The sequence below is a fragment of the Megascapheus bottae genome, chromosome X, assembly GCF_031878675.1.
Source record: "Megascapheus bottae isolate mThoBot1 chromosome X, mThoBot2.hap1, whole genome shotgun sequence".
In the NCBI taxonomy this organism is placed as follows: Eukaryota; Metazoa; Chordata; class Mammalia; order Rodentia; family Geomyidae; genus Megascapheus; species Megascapheus bottae.
The window spans coordinates 28112152-28131225 of NC_143547.1; the positions used below are offsets into that span (position 1 = coordinate 28112152).

The 19074-nt window shown below is 42.6% G+C and overlaps 1 protein-coding gene across 1 annotated transcript; it reads right to left on the reverse strand.

Moving 5' to 3' along the window:
• Positions 1–1287: 1287 nt before the first annotated feature.
• On the reverse strand, positions 1288–13113 carry LOC150040650 (zinc finger protein 426-like). The gene is made up of 3 exons (XM_090326378.1): positions 13055–13113; positions 4224–4321; positions 1288–2944 (listed from the first exon to the last, which is right to left on the reverse strand). Exon 3 carries the CDS (start codon positions 2769–2771, stop codon positions 1671–1673), a length of 1101 nt encoding a protein of 366 aa, XP_090182504.1. The 5' UTR covers positions 2772–2944; positions 4224–4321; positions 13055–13113; the 3' UTR covers positions 1288–1670.
• Between the last annotated feature and the right edge of the window lie 5961 nt (positions 13114–19074).

Consider the following 19074-nt stretch of genomic DNA (forward strand, 5'->3'; position numbering starts at 1 on the left):
GTCATCATTATTTCCATTCACCGTTCTTTTGTCATGTCCTTTCTACCCAATTCCAGCCAACCTACATATTCTCTCTTCAAATCCGCTTCAAATATACACTCAGGACTGGAATGACTGGAAAATATTATGCTTTATTTTAAAAGTTTTAATACATACATATAAAATCCAACTTCACCAATCTAGTAACAATATATATTATTTGTGGCAGTTTGAACTTACAATCTCACTCTTCCTCATGAATGACACTCCACCATTTGAGCCATGCATCCATTTGGCTTCTTGATGTGCATTTTAGAGATGAAGTCTAGTGAACTTTTCTTCCCATGTTGGCCTCACACCACAATTCTCCAGATGTCAGACTATTCATCAGGTAGAGTTACAAGTGAGAACCAGCAGCATATATTAACTAGATAACAAATTTTTAAAACTTGAACTTATGTGCACTGTTTCTTGACTACAAAAACATAAGAAAAATACTAGACACTATGTTAGAAATGAACTATAGAACTTAGGAGGGTAGGAAGTAGGGAGGGGGAAAACTGGGAGACAATGATGGAGGGGTGACACTGTTAATAAAGAAATGTACTCATTACCTCGCTTTTACAATAAAAATCTCTAAAAAGAAAACACACACACACACACACACACACACACACACACACACACACACACACACACACACACCCCAGCACACATATTCAAACATACTGAAAATTTGGGGAGCTTAAATTTTTAGTGATAATTGGATTTTTTCATTGAATTGCCATATATTTTTTCTTAAATTTTAGAAAGGATTTTTTAAATTTAATGATAAAATAGGAAGAAATAGAAAAGGATAGAAACATTCCCTGCTTCTCATGGAGGAAATGTGCGTTAAAACTCTTGCAGGTATCTTTGGAGAGGTAAAGTCTTCAATGAATTTCCCAGAAATTTATCTTCTCATAACAATGACATCTCAAATTCACCATATATATATATTCATGTATTTCATCAACATTCATATGTGACATTAAAATTAACCACTCACATATCTGTCATCACAAAGGGGTTTTTCCCCATCATGAGCTTCTTAACAAAATAAAAGAGCTTACTTCCTACAGATACTGAACTTAAGAGAATTTTCCCCAGGATATGTTCTCTGGTGAGCAATACCACTTTCCCCCTCAGATGGCACTGATTTGTCAAGTTACCAAAGGCCTAAAAACTTTGCTTTCCCAGAGATCCTTGAAACACTCTAACACATACTGATACTTTTTCAGTCTGATGGGATTCTTTTTTCCTGTGACAATTTAATGAAGACATATGCTAGAAGCCTCCTCCATCATGTTCATATGTAAAGGGACTTTTTTTTCCAGGATGAATTTTTAGGAGTCTTCTAACATGGCAGTGTTCCTGAAGAATTTCTAACAGCAAGGGCACTCATGGGGTCTTTATCCAGTGTAAATTTTTGTGTGTACGAAAAGATAATGCTTTTCTTTATAAGGTTAGCTACAATGAACACACCTCAAAGGTGTTTCCCTCTTTGTGTATTTTCTGGTGTCTCTTAAGATTTGATGAGGTGCTAAAATGTTTCAACAGTGCCTACAAAATATACAGTCTAATGTAACTTAACCTATATTTTTAATGGACAAAACAGTTTTGAATGTTTGAGCAACACATTGTGGAGAAGTCTATTTGCCTCTAGCATGTATTCCCATATGTCTGGTAAGATGAGAACGCCTATGAAAAGCTTTGAGACATTCATTGCATTGATGCCGTTTGTATTCAGAATGAATTAGTTGGTGTTGTTTCAGAAGATAGATATCTCTAAATCTTTTCTTACAGTCTGGGCATTCATAAGGTTTCTCCCCTGTATGAATGGTTGCATGTCTTTTCAGGTTAGAGCTTGAGCAGAAGCATTGTCTACAAGTATTACATCTATATTCTTTCCCACGAGTGTGGACCTTGAGATGCGACTGCAAAGCTGTGGGACACAGAAATGTTCTCTCACATCGACTGCATTTAAGTAATTCCCTTCTAGTATGAGATTTCTTATGTTCAGTAAGTTGTGTGAATGAACTGAAGAATTGCCCACAGTTACTGCATTGATAACAACTTAGTCCTATATGGTTTCTACCCAGCTCAACTACCAAAGCCCTTATGCCAGAGGGATTTGTATCACGATCATTTTCGTTGGATCCTTCCTCATGCTGAATGCTATTACGTGGTCTACCTTGGAAGAACTCTCCAAGATCAATCTGAGAGTCATCCCATGAAGAGCTTTGCCCTCCACTACCCATTTGCCCACTTCCTGCAATGGTAGCTTCTGTGCACAGGGTTTCACCAGTGGTGTTATACTCGGGAAAAATGTATCCATCTGTTGGCTCCTCCTTAATGCTCAGTGTTTCTGGCTGCAAACTAATTTGAGTAAGTTGTAATGGTTGGGATGTAAGGGGACTCATCCTACCTGAATAGAAACCTTCAAAAATTTCTCTTTCCATTCTGTCCTGTTCTTCATCACTCTTTGTAAGCATGGAAGGCTTGCTAAAGTAAAATACTACATCACACAAGTTCTCATAGTTATTCAACATCACTTCCCTATACATCTTTTTCTGTTCTGAACTCAATAAAACCCACTCCTCCTTGGTAAAATCAAGGGACACATCCTCAAATCCTATTAAGTTGCATGGGTGAACATGTGTGGTTTCTCCATTTGTGACCATCTCCTGTTGTATATTAACAGGGGATTTAGCAGACAGAGAAAATACAGTGGATGGAGGGGTGTCTGCCATTTTTCAGGTCAGAAAGCAAATACACTAACACAGAAGCTAGGATAACTAGGACAGTGGTACTGTATGCTTCTTCAATGGTCCATTCAGGTAAAGTTCCAAATGCAGAAAGCCACAGGTCATCAAGGGCAGGGCTCCACTCAGGCTGCTGCTTGTATACTTTCCAGTGTGTTTACCTTTGGGAAAAAGAAAGAGGATCTCAGCACATGTGTGAATGTATAATGCTGTGGGTGCACTTTTCTGAGTGAGCATGCACCCCCAACTGCAACTCCCACCTTAGGTGCAAGGGCAGAAAGCATTTAAGGATATTTGAGTTTGCATTTTAAAATGCTGTTAAAGCCAGGCACAGTGGCTCACACCTGTAATCCTGGCTATTCAGGAGGCTGAGATCTGAGTATCAAGGTTCAAAGCCAGCCTGGGCACAAAAGGACCTGAGACTCTTATCTCCATCTAACCTCCAGAAAATGGGAAGTGGGGCTTGGCTCAAGGGTAGGGTGGTAGCCTTGAGCTGAAGAGCTCAAGGACAACACCCAGGCTCAGGGATAGTGTGGTAGCCTTGGACTGAAGAGCTCAGGGATAAGCACCCAGGCCAAGTTCAAGACCCGCGACCCACAAAAAATAAATAAAATGCTGTTAAGATGCAGTAGCTACTTGTTAGCATTTATGTTAAGTATTGTATTTTTGCAATCAGCAAATAAATAGGCATGAGTTGTCTTCAGGTTGTTATGACTGAAGAAATTGAAGCTTTGACAGGTTACCTAAGATGTCTGTGGCCAAACTTACATTAAGCAGAGAGAATGGATCCAAAGTCAGAGAGTGCAGTTTCATTCCAAAACTCCTTACAACTATTCTGCTAGACTTCTCAGTGGTTACAATAGTCAAATTCCAAATGTATACTGAGCATCTGCTAGAATAGCCAGGCATTCTCTTGGTTTTGTCCAACATTATACAGTAACTCATTCAACATTCATATCAAAAAAGTATGAAGATATAGTATCTATTCTGCTCTACCAGTTGAAGAGGCAAAGAGTTAGGTCAATAACCTCCTTTGTTCAGGGCCACATGTCTGAGGTGGGTCAATGGGGAAATCTATTAAAGCATGAAATCGACATGACTTAGGATATATTTGAGTATGAATCCTGCCCAGATCTTCCATTTCCATGAGTCCCCAGGAAGAGGCCCTTCTAGAGCTTTGGCCTCAAACTCCAGTAAATGCTCATGGGGAGTGAGACTGGTGATGACCATTTCCTGTTCTGGAGAAACTGAGGCTTGCAAAGCCCACATGCAAAATACAAATTCTCCTCTAGGAAGGTGAGGAGAACCATGAGTGCTACAGAAAGAGGATATCTGAAAGGCACATTTCTCCCAAAGCCCCTGTGCTTCTGCTTCTAGGCACTACAAGGGGAAGCTAAGCAGGAAGTCATTTCCAGACAGAAGATGAAGACAGGCACTCACTCTTTATCCCTCTGAAAACTCTGCCTTCCGTGACTGTGGTTCAGCCTGCAGCTTTGGAATCTTCCCAATCCAGTTGAATGCTCCCTTTGGACAAAGAACTGGGGAGAAATGAAAAGAACTTCTCAGCTACATTTCCCCTGAATATCAGCAGTACCAGAGTCTGTAAGTCTGTGATATATAGGGTACACCAATGTCTGCACACTTCACCCACCACTACAAAGGGAACAAGGTATCAAGTGCCCTTGGGAATATATATATATATTTATATATATATACATATACATACACACACACAAACATATATATGGAAGTCACAAAGCTTACAGATGTGGTATACATAAAGCATTGAAGGTAAAAGAACAGATCAAAGAAAAATAGCATAAAATAAGCATTAACTTAAAAAAGCTTCAAATCAGTCTCTTCATATTATTCAGAAATGTGGCAATTAGGTTCCATCTTCAAGACTGAGCTTGGAACCTGTGGGTTACAACAGTATTCCTACCTAATGAGGGGGCTGAGATCTGAGGATAGAAATGAAAGGCACCCTGGGCAGCAAAGGCCAAAAGACCTTGTTTCAGGTCACATGTTTGAGGTGGGACACTGGGGAGTGTTAAAGGATGAAATCAACATGACTTAGGATATATTTGACAAGGATATGCAATTATATGCAATTAACTATAAGGAAACTGAAAATGGGCTGTGGCTCAAAGGGCAGAGAAGCAGCTATGAGTGAAAACAAAGTGTGAACTCAACACCCTAATACCAAGCCCCAGAACCAGTCCACACACAAAAAGAGAGTGGAACACTGTGCCAACTGCAGAAAAAAGATAACAATTGTCTGTGTGTTTACTTTTTTTGTGGGTCATGGGGCTTTGAACTCAGCCTGGGCAATGTATCTGAGCTCTTCAGCTCAAGGCTACCACCCAGTCCTTGAGCCAAGCCTTACTTCCCGTTTTCTGGTGGTTAATTCGAGATAAGACCCTCAAGTCCTTTTGTGCCAGGGGAGATAAGACCCTCAAGTCCTTTTGTGCCAGGGCTGACTTTGAAACTTGATCCTCAGATCTCAGCCTCCTGAATAGCTAGTTGACAGCTGGCTGTGATGGTATCCACCTGTCATTCCAGCTACTTTTGAGGTAAAGGCAGGTGGGCACTTGAGCCCAGAAGTCCAGGGCCGGCCTGAGCAACAAAGTAAACCACATCTCAAAAGAAAGAAGAAATAAGCATTTGACAGGGAGTTTTGCAAATACCTCTACTGATGTAGCTATGTAAAGACCACTTCGGAAGTCTATGGCTATTTGAATACATTGCACATTATTTAGATTTGTTTTGGTGGTACTGGAATTTGAACTCTGGGACTCATACTTTCCAGGTTGATGTTCTTGCTGCAGAGCCAAGCCTCCAGCCCAGTGTTCTGCTGGCTATTTTCAAGGTTCAAGACACCTTATTTGAGATAGATGTCATGTTCTGGCTGGATGTGCACTTGGGCATGATGTACCCCTGCTAGTCTTCCCAGTGTAGCTAGGATAACAGGTTCACAGAACAACGTGTAGCAGGAAGCAGCAGCACATAGCAAGTCAGCTGGCACAGCTTTCATGTCTGCTCATGTGAACTCCTATTTCTTTTCCTCTCAGAAGAATGCTCTCTGAGTTCATGACACCTATACTTCAGAAGGGAACTTCTACATCTTGTTATGGTTCTTAAGTGCTTTTGGTCCTGTGTTGTATGCCGGTACTTGAGAGATAGATTTGAACTCACAGCCTCACACTTGTTTGGCTTTATGACCCATGACTGGTGCTCTGTCACTGGAGTCACACCTCCATGTCCTGTTTTTTTACTGGTTCATTGGAGATGGAATCTTTCAGACTTTTCTGACTCCTGCTGGCCTTCCATCTCTATTCTGCAGCTCTCAGCCTCCTGAGTAGCTAGGGTTGGAGATGTAAGCCGTTGGCTCCTGGTTGATGGGTGTGTATTCATTCCCTGGGACATTTTTACTGTCAATTACTCTTGTTCTTCAAAACACCCTCCCCAGCTTGGTTCTTTGTGATATGGAAAGCAGTAATACACTATGTTGGTATCCACTGCCTACTCCTTCTAGAATGTTCTATGATATACTCAGCTTTCCTACTTCTTTGAGGCTTAATCTCTTTGGCTAACTCCACATTCTCTAATTCCTCATTTTCTCGCTCCACCTTAGTTGCCAACATGGTATAACATCCAAACATCCAAGGGTATCCTCTCTGTGCTTTTTTTCTTCTAAATTTTGTGTGTGTGTGTGTGTGTGTGTGTGTGTGTGTGTGTGTGTGTGTGTGTGTATTCAGAGCTGAGATGATGTTAATGAGTGTTTTACCCATGTTCTACCATTTGACCCACATCTCCACTTCCAGGCTTTTTGGTTTAACTAGAGATAAAGTTCTAATGGACTGTGTTGCCTGGTTTTGAACTGTGTTCCTGAGATCTCATCCTGCTATGAGACTAGGAGTACAAGCCTCAGCTACTGACACACACCCCAGATATTAATTTTAATTATTTTACAACAAGAAAGTTCCATACCAAATGTACAACAAGTGCCTAGTATTTCTATTAAACTAAGAAATCAGTATTATTTGTGACTGACAAGCTGTACAAAACCCATCAGGTTTTCTATTGACAGGAAGCAAGGAGACTATTAAAGAAATGACACCTTTACTCATCTATCGCCACCAGTCCCGACTTAGGACCCCCAAGCAGCTAAAAGATGGGAAGGGGTCAGGATGTTGGAAACAAAAATGTGTTTGATTTTATTCTTTCTTTCTCTTTTCTACATCCTTCTGTCTTCTCTTCCTCCCTCCTTCCTCTTCTTTCCCTCTCCCCCTTCTCCCCTGCTTTCCTTCTTACCTCTTTCTCTCTCTCCCTTTCTTTCTTTCTTTCTTTCTTTCTTTCTTTCTTTCTTTCTTTCTTTCTTTCTTTCTTTCTCTCTCTCCCTTTCTCTCTCCCTTTCTTTCTTTCTTTCTTTCTTTCTTTCTTTCTTTCTTTCTTTCTTTCTTTCTTTCTTTCTTTCTTTCTGTCTCCTCCCTCCCTCCCTTGCTTCCTTCTCCCTCCCTCCCTCCCTTCCTCCCTCCCTTCCTTCCTTCCTTCCTTCCTTCCTTCCTTCCTTCCTTCCTTCCTTCCTTCCTTCCTTCCTTCCTTCCTTCCTTCCTTCCTTCTCCCTCCCTCCCTCCCTCCCTCCCTCCCCCGCTCTTTCTTTCTTTCCTCTGTCTTTTTTTCTCCAGGCCACTACAGCTCTACCACTTGAGAACCAGCTTCACTTCAGCTTTTTTGATGGTTGCATGGAGGGAAGTGTCTCTTGGACTTTTCTTCCCAGGCTCGTTTTGAATCACAATACTATGACTCCCAAGTAACTACTTACAGATATTCAGTGCCACTCTGCTGTGAGAGTGGTTTTAAGTCATGGTCCCAATTTTGTTCTGAGGCAACTTAGCAGAAGAAAATCAGTATCTCTACCATCCATCCTCTCATTTTCATGGCTTCATAATTCATTTTGTGTCCCATGTATCCTTTCCCAATGCCACCAGTCTTCTGCAATGATCCTGAGTTCAGGGTTTTTTATCTAATTCTTCCTTCTGTGCATTTCCCATTGCATTATAAAAGAGCACCCATGTACAGAGGGTAGACTTTGGGGTCCTTTCCTTATTACTATTCTTGAATCATCTTGTGATACACTGTATGTTTGGACAATTACATAACTGAAATGTCCCCCTAACTGCATCATTGTAATTCTGAGTAATCCAGAGGATAGGTTCTGTCCTCATTTTGAGGACAGGAGAATCACTTTCTTAAAGACCAAAAATGTGAAAAAGTGCCCACTCTTGTAATCCTAGCTACTTAGGATCACTTCTGTGATCTCAGAATTTCAGCTCCAAGCCAACTCAGGTAGGAAAGTCTATTAGCTTCATATCTACAGTTAACTACCACATGTTGGAGGTATAACTGTGGCTAAAGAGGCAGAACACTAGGCCTGAGCAGAAAAGGACAGTGTTGGGGCCCTGAGTTCAAGTACCACAACTGATACATTTTTTTAAAATGGAGTAAGGACTGGGGGTTTAGCTTAGGCAGAAAGTGCGTGCTTATCATTTGGAAGACCTTGTATTCAACCTAAGGCAATAGCAAGGAGAGAGGAAGGGGAGATAAGAGGCAGAAGAGGCAGAAGGAAAGGCAGAGGGAGGAGGAAAATGAAGAGGTAGGAGAAGGGAGACAAAAGAAGAGGGTAGAAGGAGGAAGAAAGAAGAAAGAGAAAAAGCAAAGGAATAAAGACAAAAGAAGAAGGACAATGAATAGAGAGGAGAAAGAAGAGGATAGAGAAAAAGGAGGGAAGAAAAAAGACAGGCCCAGCACCAGTCGGTCACAACTGTAATCCTAGCTTCTCAGGAGGCTGAGATCTGAGGATTGTGGTTCATAGCTAGCCTGGGCACAAAAGACATTTATCAGCACGAGACTTTTATCTCCAATTAACAACCAGGAAATGGGAAGCTAGCCTCGAGCTGAAGAGCTCAGGGACAGTGCCCAGGCCCAGAGTTCAAGAACCATGACTGACCAAAAAAAAAAAAAAAGAAAAGAAAGACAGGAAGGAGAAGGAAGGGAAGAGAGCAAGGCTGGTTGAACAGTGAGTACAACATTCCCCCAAAAGAGCATATCCCACATTGACTGCCACAGGACCTTGAATTGTCAACAGATACTTAGTTGTTGAAGTATCGTATCGCAAACTTCTCTTTTAGCCATTTTGCCTACTCTATTGGATGTAATTCATGAATTCTGTTTGATGTTTCTGTTCATTTCCATGTCTAGGATTCCTTTCCATGTCCCTGCCCAAAGCTTCAAATTCTGCCCATCTTCTGGGACTCATCAGGACAGAGGTGCAAATACCAGGGGTGGATGTGGGAAACATCACACCTGAGTTTCACTGACATCTGTGGCAACAATCCACCTGTGAAGACTTCTACCAGCACCAATGTCTAGTTTCTTTCTCTGTAAGAGGTCTCCCTGCTCCAAAGTCATTGTGAGCATTTTAGGAAGTACATAAAAAATCTGCTAGGCCAGCTGGGCTTGGTGGCTCATGCCTGTAATCCTAGCATCTCAGGATGTTGAGATCTGAGAATCATGGTTCAAAGCCAGCCCAGGCACTAAAGTCCATGACATTCGTATCTCTAATTAACTACTAGAAAACCAGAAGTAGTGCTATGGCTCAAAGGGTAAGGCTGTAGCCTTGAGCTGAAGAGCTCAGGGACAATGCCCAGGCCCAGAGTTCAAGCCCCACGACTGACAAAAAGAAACAAAAACCCCAAAACACTAGACCTATATTGACTCTCCTCTGATTATGTAAAATCTTGAAGAGTATTACTTTGTTGTTGGTGGTGGTGGTGGTGGTATGCCAAGACCAGAGTTTGGACTCAGTCTGTTGCTCACTTCATGGCTTCCTTGTTCAGCTAGAGCTCTACCACTTGAGGCACACCTCCAGCCTGACCTTTCATTTGTTAATAAGAGGTAATGGAACTTTATGCCTAGCTGATTTTAAACCATAATCCTCCAAATCTCAGCTCATGGAATAGGTAGGATGAAAGGAATGAGCTATCATAATTTGCCTCAAAAGTTATGTTGCCTAAAGCAGACTGGGTTGAATGCATGTAAATATATACCTGCTGAAAGGAACTCCAGTAGCCAAGGAACACTGAATGCTGAGCCTGAGCTGAACACTGTGGGAAGGAGTTGGAAGGATATAGAGGACTGTAAGCTGAGGCCAGAAAATGAGCAACGTGCTGCTCATTTTACAATGCTGTTTCTGCAGTGTCTTCAGAGTGCAAGCCTCCTATCTTCCTGCTTGCCTTTTTTAAAAATTTATTTATTTTTTATTGTAATTAATAGAAGGGTTACATTATATTCACCAGACAGAAGGTAAATTACTTCACAAACATTGATACCCTTTCTCAAGACATGGTCCCCATTTCCCTCCCCCTCCCCCCTGCTTATCTTGATTTCCCCCCCTTCCTTATCCAATTTCAAATAACCAATTAAGCACATATAAAATATATCAGATAACAAGGTGAAATATTGTAACAATATGATGTAACCAAGGGATCCTGCTTGCCCTTTTAAATGTGTGTTTCTTCATGCTGCTAAGCTAGCTCTCTGCCCACTACTAATTGTGAAGTAGGTGAACAGACAAATTCCTCCCAAGTCTATCAGTTTTAAGCAGAAAACAGTAACTATCTTAGATTCCAATTCTCAGGCTATGTTTGCCATAGCTGGCTCAAATGAATATATTTACTTCAAGGGAGGTTAGTGTGATTGTTGTTCTTAATGTGCTATGTTATTTCTCTTTTTTGTTTTTGTCCTTATGCTGTTTCTGCATCTGACTTTGTTACCTGGTATATTGTATATGCGTTTGTTTATTTGAAACAGGGAAGAGGGGGAAACAAGATGGTTGGGAGGTCATGGGAGGAGGGAAATGGGGACAAAAACATGAGAAGGGCTATCAGTATGCGAGAAGTAATGCACCTACTACCTGAGGAATGTAACTGTAACCCCTCTAATACATTATCCATACAATAAAATAAAAATTTTAAAAAGGGAAAGCTACGTGAGCCTCTTTACTAAGCACATTAAAAATTTGAGGCTGTAATGGAAAAGATAGGAAGAATGGATATTGGGTATGCAACTTCAGAATGGATATTGGGTATGCAACCTTCATTAGGTGCCACATAAAGTTTATAATCTATTTAGTTTATAAAGCCATGTGCCTCAGGCTTATCATCCTAGTCAGTCAGAAGGCTGAGATCTGATGATTGCAGTTCAAATGCAGGCCGGGCAGGTATGATCCTGAGAATTTTATACCTAATTTACTACAAAAAAACCCTTGAAACAGTGCTGCTACGCAAATTGATAGAGCATTAGTAGTGAGTACAACAGCTCAGAGGCAGTGCCCAGGCCCTCAGTTCAAGTTCCAAGGCTGGCACAAAAACAACAAAAAATATGAGGACCTGTGTTAGCTCAGGCTTGTAATGCTAGCTACCCTAAAGCAAACTTTGGAGAACTGAAGTTTGAAGCCATCAGAGGCAAAAAAGAAAGTAAAAAACAATGATCAAGTATGCATCTTAATGGAAAAGGCTTGATGTAGTACTAAACATCCCAGCTACATGACAAATCATAGAGATGAGAATGAAAATTCAGGCCAGTCTTGGGCAAAAAATGGGAGACCTAATCTGAAAATGAAGGAAAAACATTTGGGGGCATGGCTTAAGTAGTAAAACTCCAACTGAGCAAGAGCACAACCCTTAATTTAAACACCAATTCCATCTAATGAACATAATGAGTAGTATAATTTTCAAAGATATGTAGCTTGTGATTTCTCCAGCAGTTAGAAGAAAACGAATAAAGTAAATACTTCTAAGGACCCATGAGAAAAAAAATAAAAACCAGCTGCTGAATATAATTATAAATACTTTTTTGCAATGTTCACCCCAGATACCCAAAATATGTCCTAGCATTATTCTATTCTCTCTCTCTCTCTCTCTCTCTCTCTCTCTCTCTCTCTCTCTCTCTCTCTCTCTCTCTCTCTCTCTCTCTGTCTCTCTCTCTCTCCCTCTCGCTCTCTCGCTCTCTCTCTCGCTCTCTCGCTGTCTCTTTTCCTCTCTCTCTTTCCTAGAACTTGAACTTGAATTTAGGGACTAGGTGCTGTTGCTGAGCTTTTCTGTTCAACACTGAATCTCAAAGACTTTTCAGACAAGTCTGGCTTTGAAGTAGGCCCCTCAGATTTCAGTCTCATGATTTGGATTAAATGCATAAGACACTGGTGCCTAGGCCAGCTTACCACAAGAGATGTAGTCTTACAGACTTTTCTGCCTGGGCTGGCTTTGAAACTTACTTTTATGGGTCTCAACTATGTGGTAGCTACTAGGATTCCCTTTCATTTTATATCCTGTGCATCTTACATTGTGATCTGAGGAGCTTGCAATCTTGAAACTCAAATAACATCAAACAAAACCGAACCAAAAACTCTTGATTATGACCAAAGAAATGATAAAGTAAGGAAAAAGCAACTCAGCAATAGAAAACACTGTTGTATCTCTTTGATTCCTTTTCATGGTGACAATAACAAGAAAGGAACTGAGAGGGCCTGGGAGTTTGGCCTAGTGGTTAAAATGCTTGCCTAGCATACATGAAGACCCGGGTTCGATTCCTCAGTGCCACATATAGAAAAAAAGCCAGAAGTGGTGCTGAGGCTCAAGTGGTAGAGCTCTAGCCTTGAGAAAGTCCAAGGACAGTGCTCAGGCCCTGAGCTCAAGCCCAGGACTAGCAAAAAAAAAAAAAAGAAAGGAACTGAGAGACAGGCACTCTACCACTAAAGTCAGGTATCCAGTATTTATTTGATAAACTTTGTTTTCCCGATTGATTCTCTACTTTTCCCAGGTTAGCTTAGAGAAACTGCTTCTTTATGCAAGTCTTTATGCATTGTGCCATTTTATATTGAGATAAGATCTGAAAAACTAATTTCTTTGAATGGCCTCAAACTACAGTCCTCTTTACCCCAAGGTTAGCAATGAGAGCAGGAATAAGGCCCGTAGCTACCATAACAGGAATAAGCCCTGCGGGGAAAAAAAAAGATAGGATAAAAACACATAGACCATAAGGAAGCATAAAGCCATAATGTCGCCTGAGAAATATTTAAAAATATGATAGCAGGAGTAAGCCCTGCGGGGGAAAAAAAAGATAGGATAAAAACACATAGACCATAAGGAAGCATAAAGCCATAATGTCGCCTGAGAAATATTTAAAAATATGATGTATGTATTGGTACATACCTGATAATCCTAGCAACAGTAAGGCAGAGGACAAAGTATCAGATTTCAAGGCCCACCTGGGTTGAAGGAAAAGACCATGTTTTAAAAAGAAAGAAACAGAAGCAATGCCCTGGGGGATCAAGAATGTTATCCTAGCTTCTCAGGTGTCTGAGATCTGAGGATCATCATTCAAAGCCAACCTGTGCAGGGAAGGCCGTAAGACATTTCTACCAACCAAATACTCAGGAAAAGCTAGTCTTGAGGAAAAGAAACTCAGGAAGAGTACTCAGACCATGAGTTCAAGCCCCAGGGCTCAAATAATAATAATAATAATAATAATAATAATAATAATAATAATAATAATAATAAATAGAAAATAAGAAGAGAGGATATTTAACTCCATTTTTACTACTTGATTTTTCCTCATGCCTGCATAAGACCTCTGGCACTCCCAGTGGTGACTTACAGAAAATGCAGGCAGGGACTCACCCTCCCCCAAGTAAGAATGCAGAAGTTCACTTTTGTACATTGTTTGCCATTAAGGACTGCTGCCTCTCAACTGCCCAGTTAGAGTGAGGAACCAAACAGATCTGAAGTTGGGAAACCTGGTGCTTTAAACTTCATACTTATGAGCCAGCACTGAAACACTGAGACTACCTACTAATCCTTTTAGACAGGAATGTTATTTGAATAAGGTCTCACAATTTTCCAGCAACAACTTATGCCCCTCCACTACCAATTACAATGAAGAGCCACATAACAGGACAGGTATGAAAGGGTTTGCTTTTTTTTCCTTTTTACTGAAGAAGGAGGAGTATTTAATTTTTCATAAATAGAACTACACTACTGAGCTACAACACCAAGCATTTACTGTTTCAGTAGTTTGACCAAGATCTCACAGTTATTTCTTAGCAACATCAGGCTTCCAGTTTAGGAAAAGAACAATTGTCACACCAGGATATGTTGGCTATGTGTTGGGCCTAGGATATGCATTGAGGGATACACCTGTTCTTACTTGGCTTTCTCTTCTTCTGAATGGTTGGTGGAGTGTTCTACCAGGTGGGCCATGGCACCAGTATCACAGCCAGAGTATTATTTAAAAAAGTAAAGACTTGGTAAATTCTCCATGACATGGCCTCAAACTTAGTTCCATGGACAATCATCTTTGGTCTGCATTAGCTAGAATAACCAGCAAAGCCACCAGAAACATTTTAACACTAAAGGCTCTACTGAAACATAATGCAACTCTGACACCACAAAGTAAGTAGAGATGCCAACTTTGGTCTTCTTTTTGATACTGCAGTCAGATAGTGGAACCGTGTTCCCCCTCTCAAGGCACACGAGCCGAAATTCAGAGGTGAGGGCCAGTAGAAGCAGGGGGCTAGGAATATATTTTCCTCATTCTATGACACCAAGCAAGAGAGAGTGGGAATTCTAATTAGACTAGGCTGGAAGTAAAGTTACACTGCCCAAATGCTGTCATCAGTGTACAGGCAGAGGAGAATGCAGGTCATTTAAGCCAGGACCTCATAGTTAGCACTTAAAACCTACTCCCAAAGAGTTGTCATCGTGTTTTCTCTACCTGATGGCGTCTTCAAAGGACCATGAGAGGACCAGACCTGCGGACTCCAGAAAGCGGGAAACAGCCAGGCGGCAAAGTGGTCGCCACCAGCACTGCCAGCGGAGATCTCGGGAGCCCTTAGGCCTCTGCGCCCCCCGCCGGCGGCGTCTGTGGAGGACCAAGGCCCAGAATCAGCGCGCACGCAATGTCTCCACTCCCCGTCCCCACACGACCCTCCCTCCTCTCGGGGTGCATTCGCTGAGGGGCCCCAAGTCCCCACGCGGCCTAGGGACATCCTTTCCCCTCCACCGCCCCGCGGCTCCGTCCAAGAGCCAGCCGCACCCCAGTGGCTCCAGGCCGAGGGCCGAGACGCCTTCTCCCCTACTGCTGCCATCCGGGGGTCCTGACAGGAACCCCGACGGCCTAGCCCGCAGCGCGAGAAGAGAGTCTCCTCCCCACTCGAACCCCGCTCCCACACAGCCCCTGGTCACCGCTCTTCTCTCCCTGCCCGCGGCTTCAAACCATCCACTGAACCTCACACCGCAGCAAACAGGCGGCGACTGCCGGAGGCCAGCACGTGGACCGTTGTGACCTCTAGCGTCCCCGCCGGCGCCTGCGCACAGTGCAGACCAGGAATGCCACACCACACACACACTTGCGTCCTCGTGACTCTGTGGATGCTCTAGATGCCCGGATTGACACACACTCCACCAGCACCCACTCCTGCCACTCACCGTACTACGCACAAGGAGGAACCAATCACAGACAGGAGGAGGTGGGGACATGAGGGGTTGATATGGGGCTGGAGATAGTCAGGTGTGTACTCACAACCCAGCACCACACCAGTGCATGCACACCCCAGGCCTTCTATGTTTCCTTAGGGTTTCCAGAATGTCTGATAAGTACCCCTGGACCATCTTCTGCTTCTGTTTGGGTGACTATCCCACCACTATGCCAAGCTCCTCTACGTGTGCTGTGCTGAGCCAATATATTCTGGCCTAAATGTTGCGTTCGCCCTTTTAGTCAGAGTTGTTACGACTTGGCCCATGCAACCAGTACATGAAAGTTTTGGGTGTTTTTTTTTTTAATTTTTTGAAAGTCGGTATCCCAACCATACATTGGCCTGGCCTAGCCTAGCCACACACACACACACACACACACACACACACACACACACACACACACACACACACCACACATCTATGACCCAGGATTCACTAGAAAAAGTAGTGGTCATCACATGTCTTCAGTTGTTGGCTCAAGCTTGGTGGAGGAGCTGTGTTTTCCCACTCAGGCTGCATTTGCTGGGATTCAGCTGGAATGCCTCTTGGCACCAAGCTGCTTGTACTCATGCTTTCCTCCTTCACTGGCTGGAAGCGTCATTCCAAGGGGAATGGTTACCCCTAAAGTACCAGGCAATAAGGGGATACATACTACACACCACCTCTGGCTCCCTCAGATAACCTTAGATAACCAGAGAAGAATCCAGACTGCCCCACCCTGAATCACACAGCAGAAGCCTGTAGGCTTCCACCTGATGGCACCAAGGATGGTAACTCAGGACCTGGCCTCTGGCAAACAAGTAGGCCATTTCCTCCCCTGTCTTGTTACCAATTCAAACCTCATGGGCAGTTAGAATCTCTAGCAATCAGAGAAGGAATCTATGGACCATGCAGGTGGCAGGTCACATCCCAAACCAATATTGTCCCACTGGAACTACACCACAGTCCTTTTTAGGTTTACTTATATTTTGAATGAGGTCTAAAATTTTTCCCTACATCAACTTGGGCTTCCAGCCCAGCACACATTGCATCTCCACAATGACAATCTGTGTGTCTGTGAATTGTGTGTGGTCATGTGTTTGTGTGTGTGGTGATTATAAGATTTGGAATTAGGGATTGACTCAATTTCACCTTGCTTTCTTGTTTTGAAGGGTCTGATATCTGCTGTTTTGTTGAGATTGAGGCCAGAGAAAATCTTTTCCTGAGCTGCTCTGAAACTGTGAATCTCTGATTTTGTTTCATGAGTAACTAGGCTAAAAAAAGCTACTCACAATACAGAGCAGAAAGCACATTTTTATGACACAGGCTCTATTGAAACACAGTGGCAATGTGTTTTGACAGACCAAATAGGGCTTCAACACTCTGGGCACTTTTTCTGAATGCAGTCAGTGGGAAAGCAGTGCTGGGAAATTTCAGGTCTCTCTGAGGATTCACTAGCTGAGACTGAGTGGGGAATCCCAGTGACACAAAGCAATCTTGCAAAATATTTCCTTCCTATACTGGTTGTTGGAATTTTCTAAGAGGAAGGCTGAAGCAGAGTTCAGAGGTGTACCCTACCAACTACTCTCATCAATGCACACATAGAGATGATTACAGCCTACCACACCCCCCCATCCCACTCCACAGAAGAATCACATCAATTTAGCACTCTAAACCTGGTCCCAAACAAGTACTTATTAAACAAGGATGGGTCCTCTGAACTAGGACTGTAGATCCATTGGCTAGGAGTCAATTTTATCTGCTACAGATGCTAGCATCAACTCATGAGTGGCTAGAACCTCCATTTTCTGCTTATGAGGCATGCAGCTATTATGCTTCTCCCCATATTGATCTACACATTAGGAGTGCTTAGAAAGCTAGCTAGATTTCACAGTGGTCCAGCAATAATTCATGCTCCTCAATCTCCCAATTAAAGTGATAGAGGGAAGTCAGAGAGTTTCTCCATTGTTGGGGGAGGGAAGTTGGCAGGTTGGCCTACAGAAGACTGAACTCATATGACAGTGCAGAACCAGTGGAGCTTTATCCCCAGGGCTTTTTGTTTTACTTATACTTTGAATAAAGTCTCCCAATATTCCCTCAGTCGTCTTATGCTTCCCATTGAGTGGAAGGTAAGCATCACGAGGAATGAGTGTATGAGTCGGCATGTGTGTGTTGTGTGTGTGTGTGTGTGTGTGTGTGTGTGTGTGTGTGTGTGTGTGTGTGAATGTATATAAGATATTCTTGGGACTTCCATTCCTTCATTCCCCCCCTCTTCCTTGCGTTCTTGCTTTCAGGAGGCATTCCGTCACTTCTGGCACACCTCCACTCTGAACAGGTACTCTTTCCTTGTTGATGAGACTGTGGGCAGAAAATCTTTTCATCTGGGCCGGCCCCAAGCATAGACCCACCCATACCCACCTTTGCTGCCCCATTAACTAGAATAAGAATGAGCTACCTGAGCCATTAGAAATATCATTTCAACACAGGCACTACTGCTACCTGGGCCACCACAGACTAACAAAAGACTTTGTGTCTTTTGGTGCAGAGCCAGCTAAGGGGACTTTCTTCCTCCCCTTAGGGAGTAGTAACCATTATTCTGTTGGGATATCAAGTAGAATCAAGCACCCTGGGGCCATAATTTCCTCTTTCTTTGTCTGGCATCATCAATCAAGAGCAGGCTGGAACTTCAGTTGTTTCACCAGGAACAATGGAAATGTGTTTTCTGCCCTATCTGTGCATTTCTGGAGTGACTCCAGGCCTTTTGATCACATGACTTCACAGGAGTGGTAGCCACAAATAGCCAATTTGCATTTTAACCCTTCTCCCAAGGAGTGTACCCTCATAGCCCTAATTAACAACTGTCATCCCCACTTGCTGCTGGTGCTTTTACCAAGCAAGGCTCAGACTGATATCCAAGTGTTCAGGTATACACCCAGTAGTCAAATTCCTCCCCTACATGGTTGTCAACATTTAGCCAATTGGGGGAGGGCAGATTGGAAAAGATGTACACTTGAATTTATCCATCCTGTCACTGTTACCATGCCTGAAGTTACACTGAAAAAACAGGATTTTTCTTAGTCGATTACTGGCTAATTGTGCCCTTCATCCTGTCCTTCCAAGCAGCGGGAAATAATGCTATCAGAGAGCAGAACACAGAGCATGCAGAAAGATATTAATTTACTGTGTGTGTGTGTGTGTGTGTGTGTGTGTGTGTGTGTGTGTGTGTCCTGGGGCTTGAGGCTTGAACTCAGGGCCTGGAATTTTATTTTTGCTAAAGCTACTTTTGTACAACTTGAGCCACAGCAATACTTCTAATGTTTTTGGTAGTTAATTGGGGATGAGGTCTCAGGGACTTAAAGAAGGCTAGCCTCCAAAGTCAATCATTAGATCTTAGGTTTTTGAGTACCTGCAATGGTAGGCATGAGTTACCGGCACCCAGATCTTTAATATTTTTTAAAGAACATAAAAATATTGACCACTGTTACCAATTATTTACAGATAAGTAAGCAATATACAATGAGGTATCATTCTGCTTTCTAAAAAGTTGTTTTTCTGGCTTGTTTGGAACCAGTAACCCAATAGTGAGGTGAAACCTGTGTGTAGGGAATGACTTGAAGTAATGAGAAACCATGCAAGTAAATAATTATGAAATTTTTGGCCAGGTGCAGTGGCTCATGCCTGTAATCCTAGTTACTCAGGAGGCTGAGATTTGAGGATCA

Bases quoted from the DNA above. Each gene is read 5' to 3' on its own strand.
- LOC150040650 (XM_090326378.1), bottom strand. From the start codon at position 2,771: ATGGCAGACACCCCTCCATCCACTGTATTTTCTCTGTCTGCTAAATCC.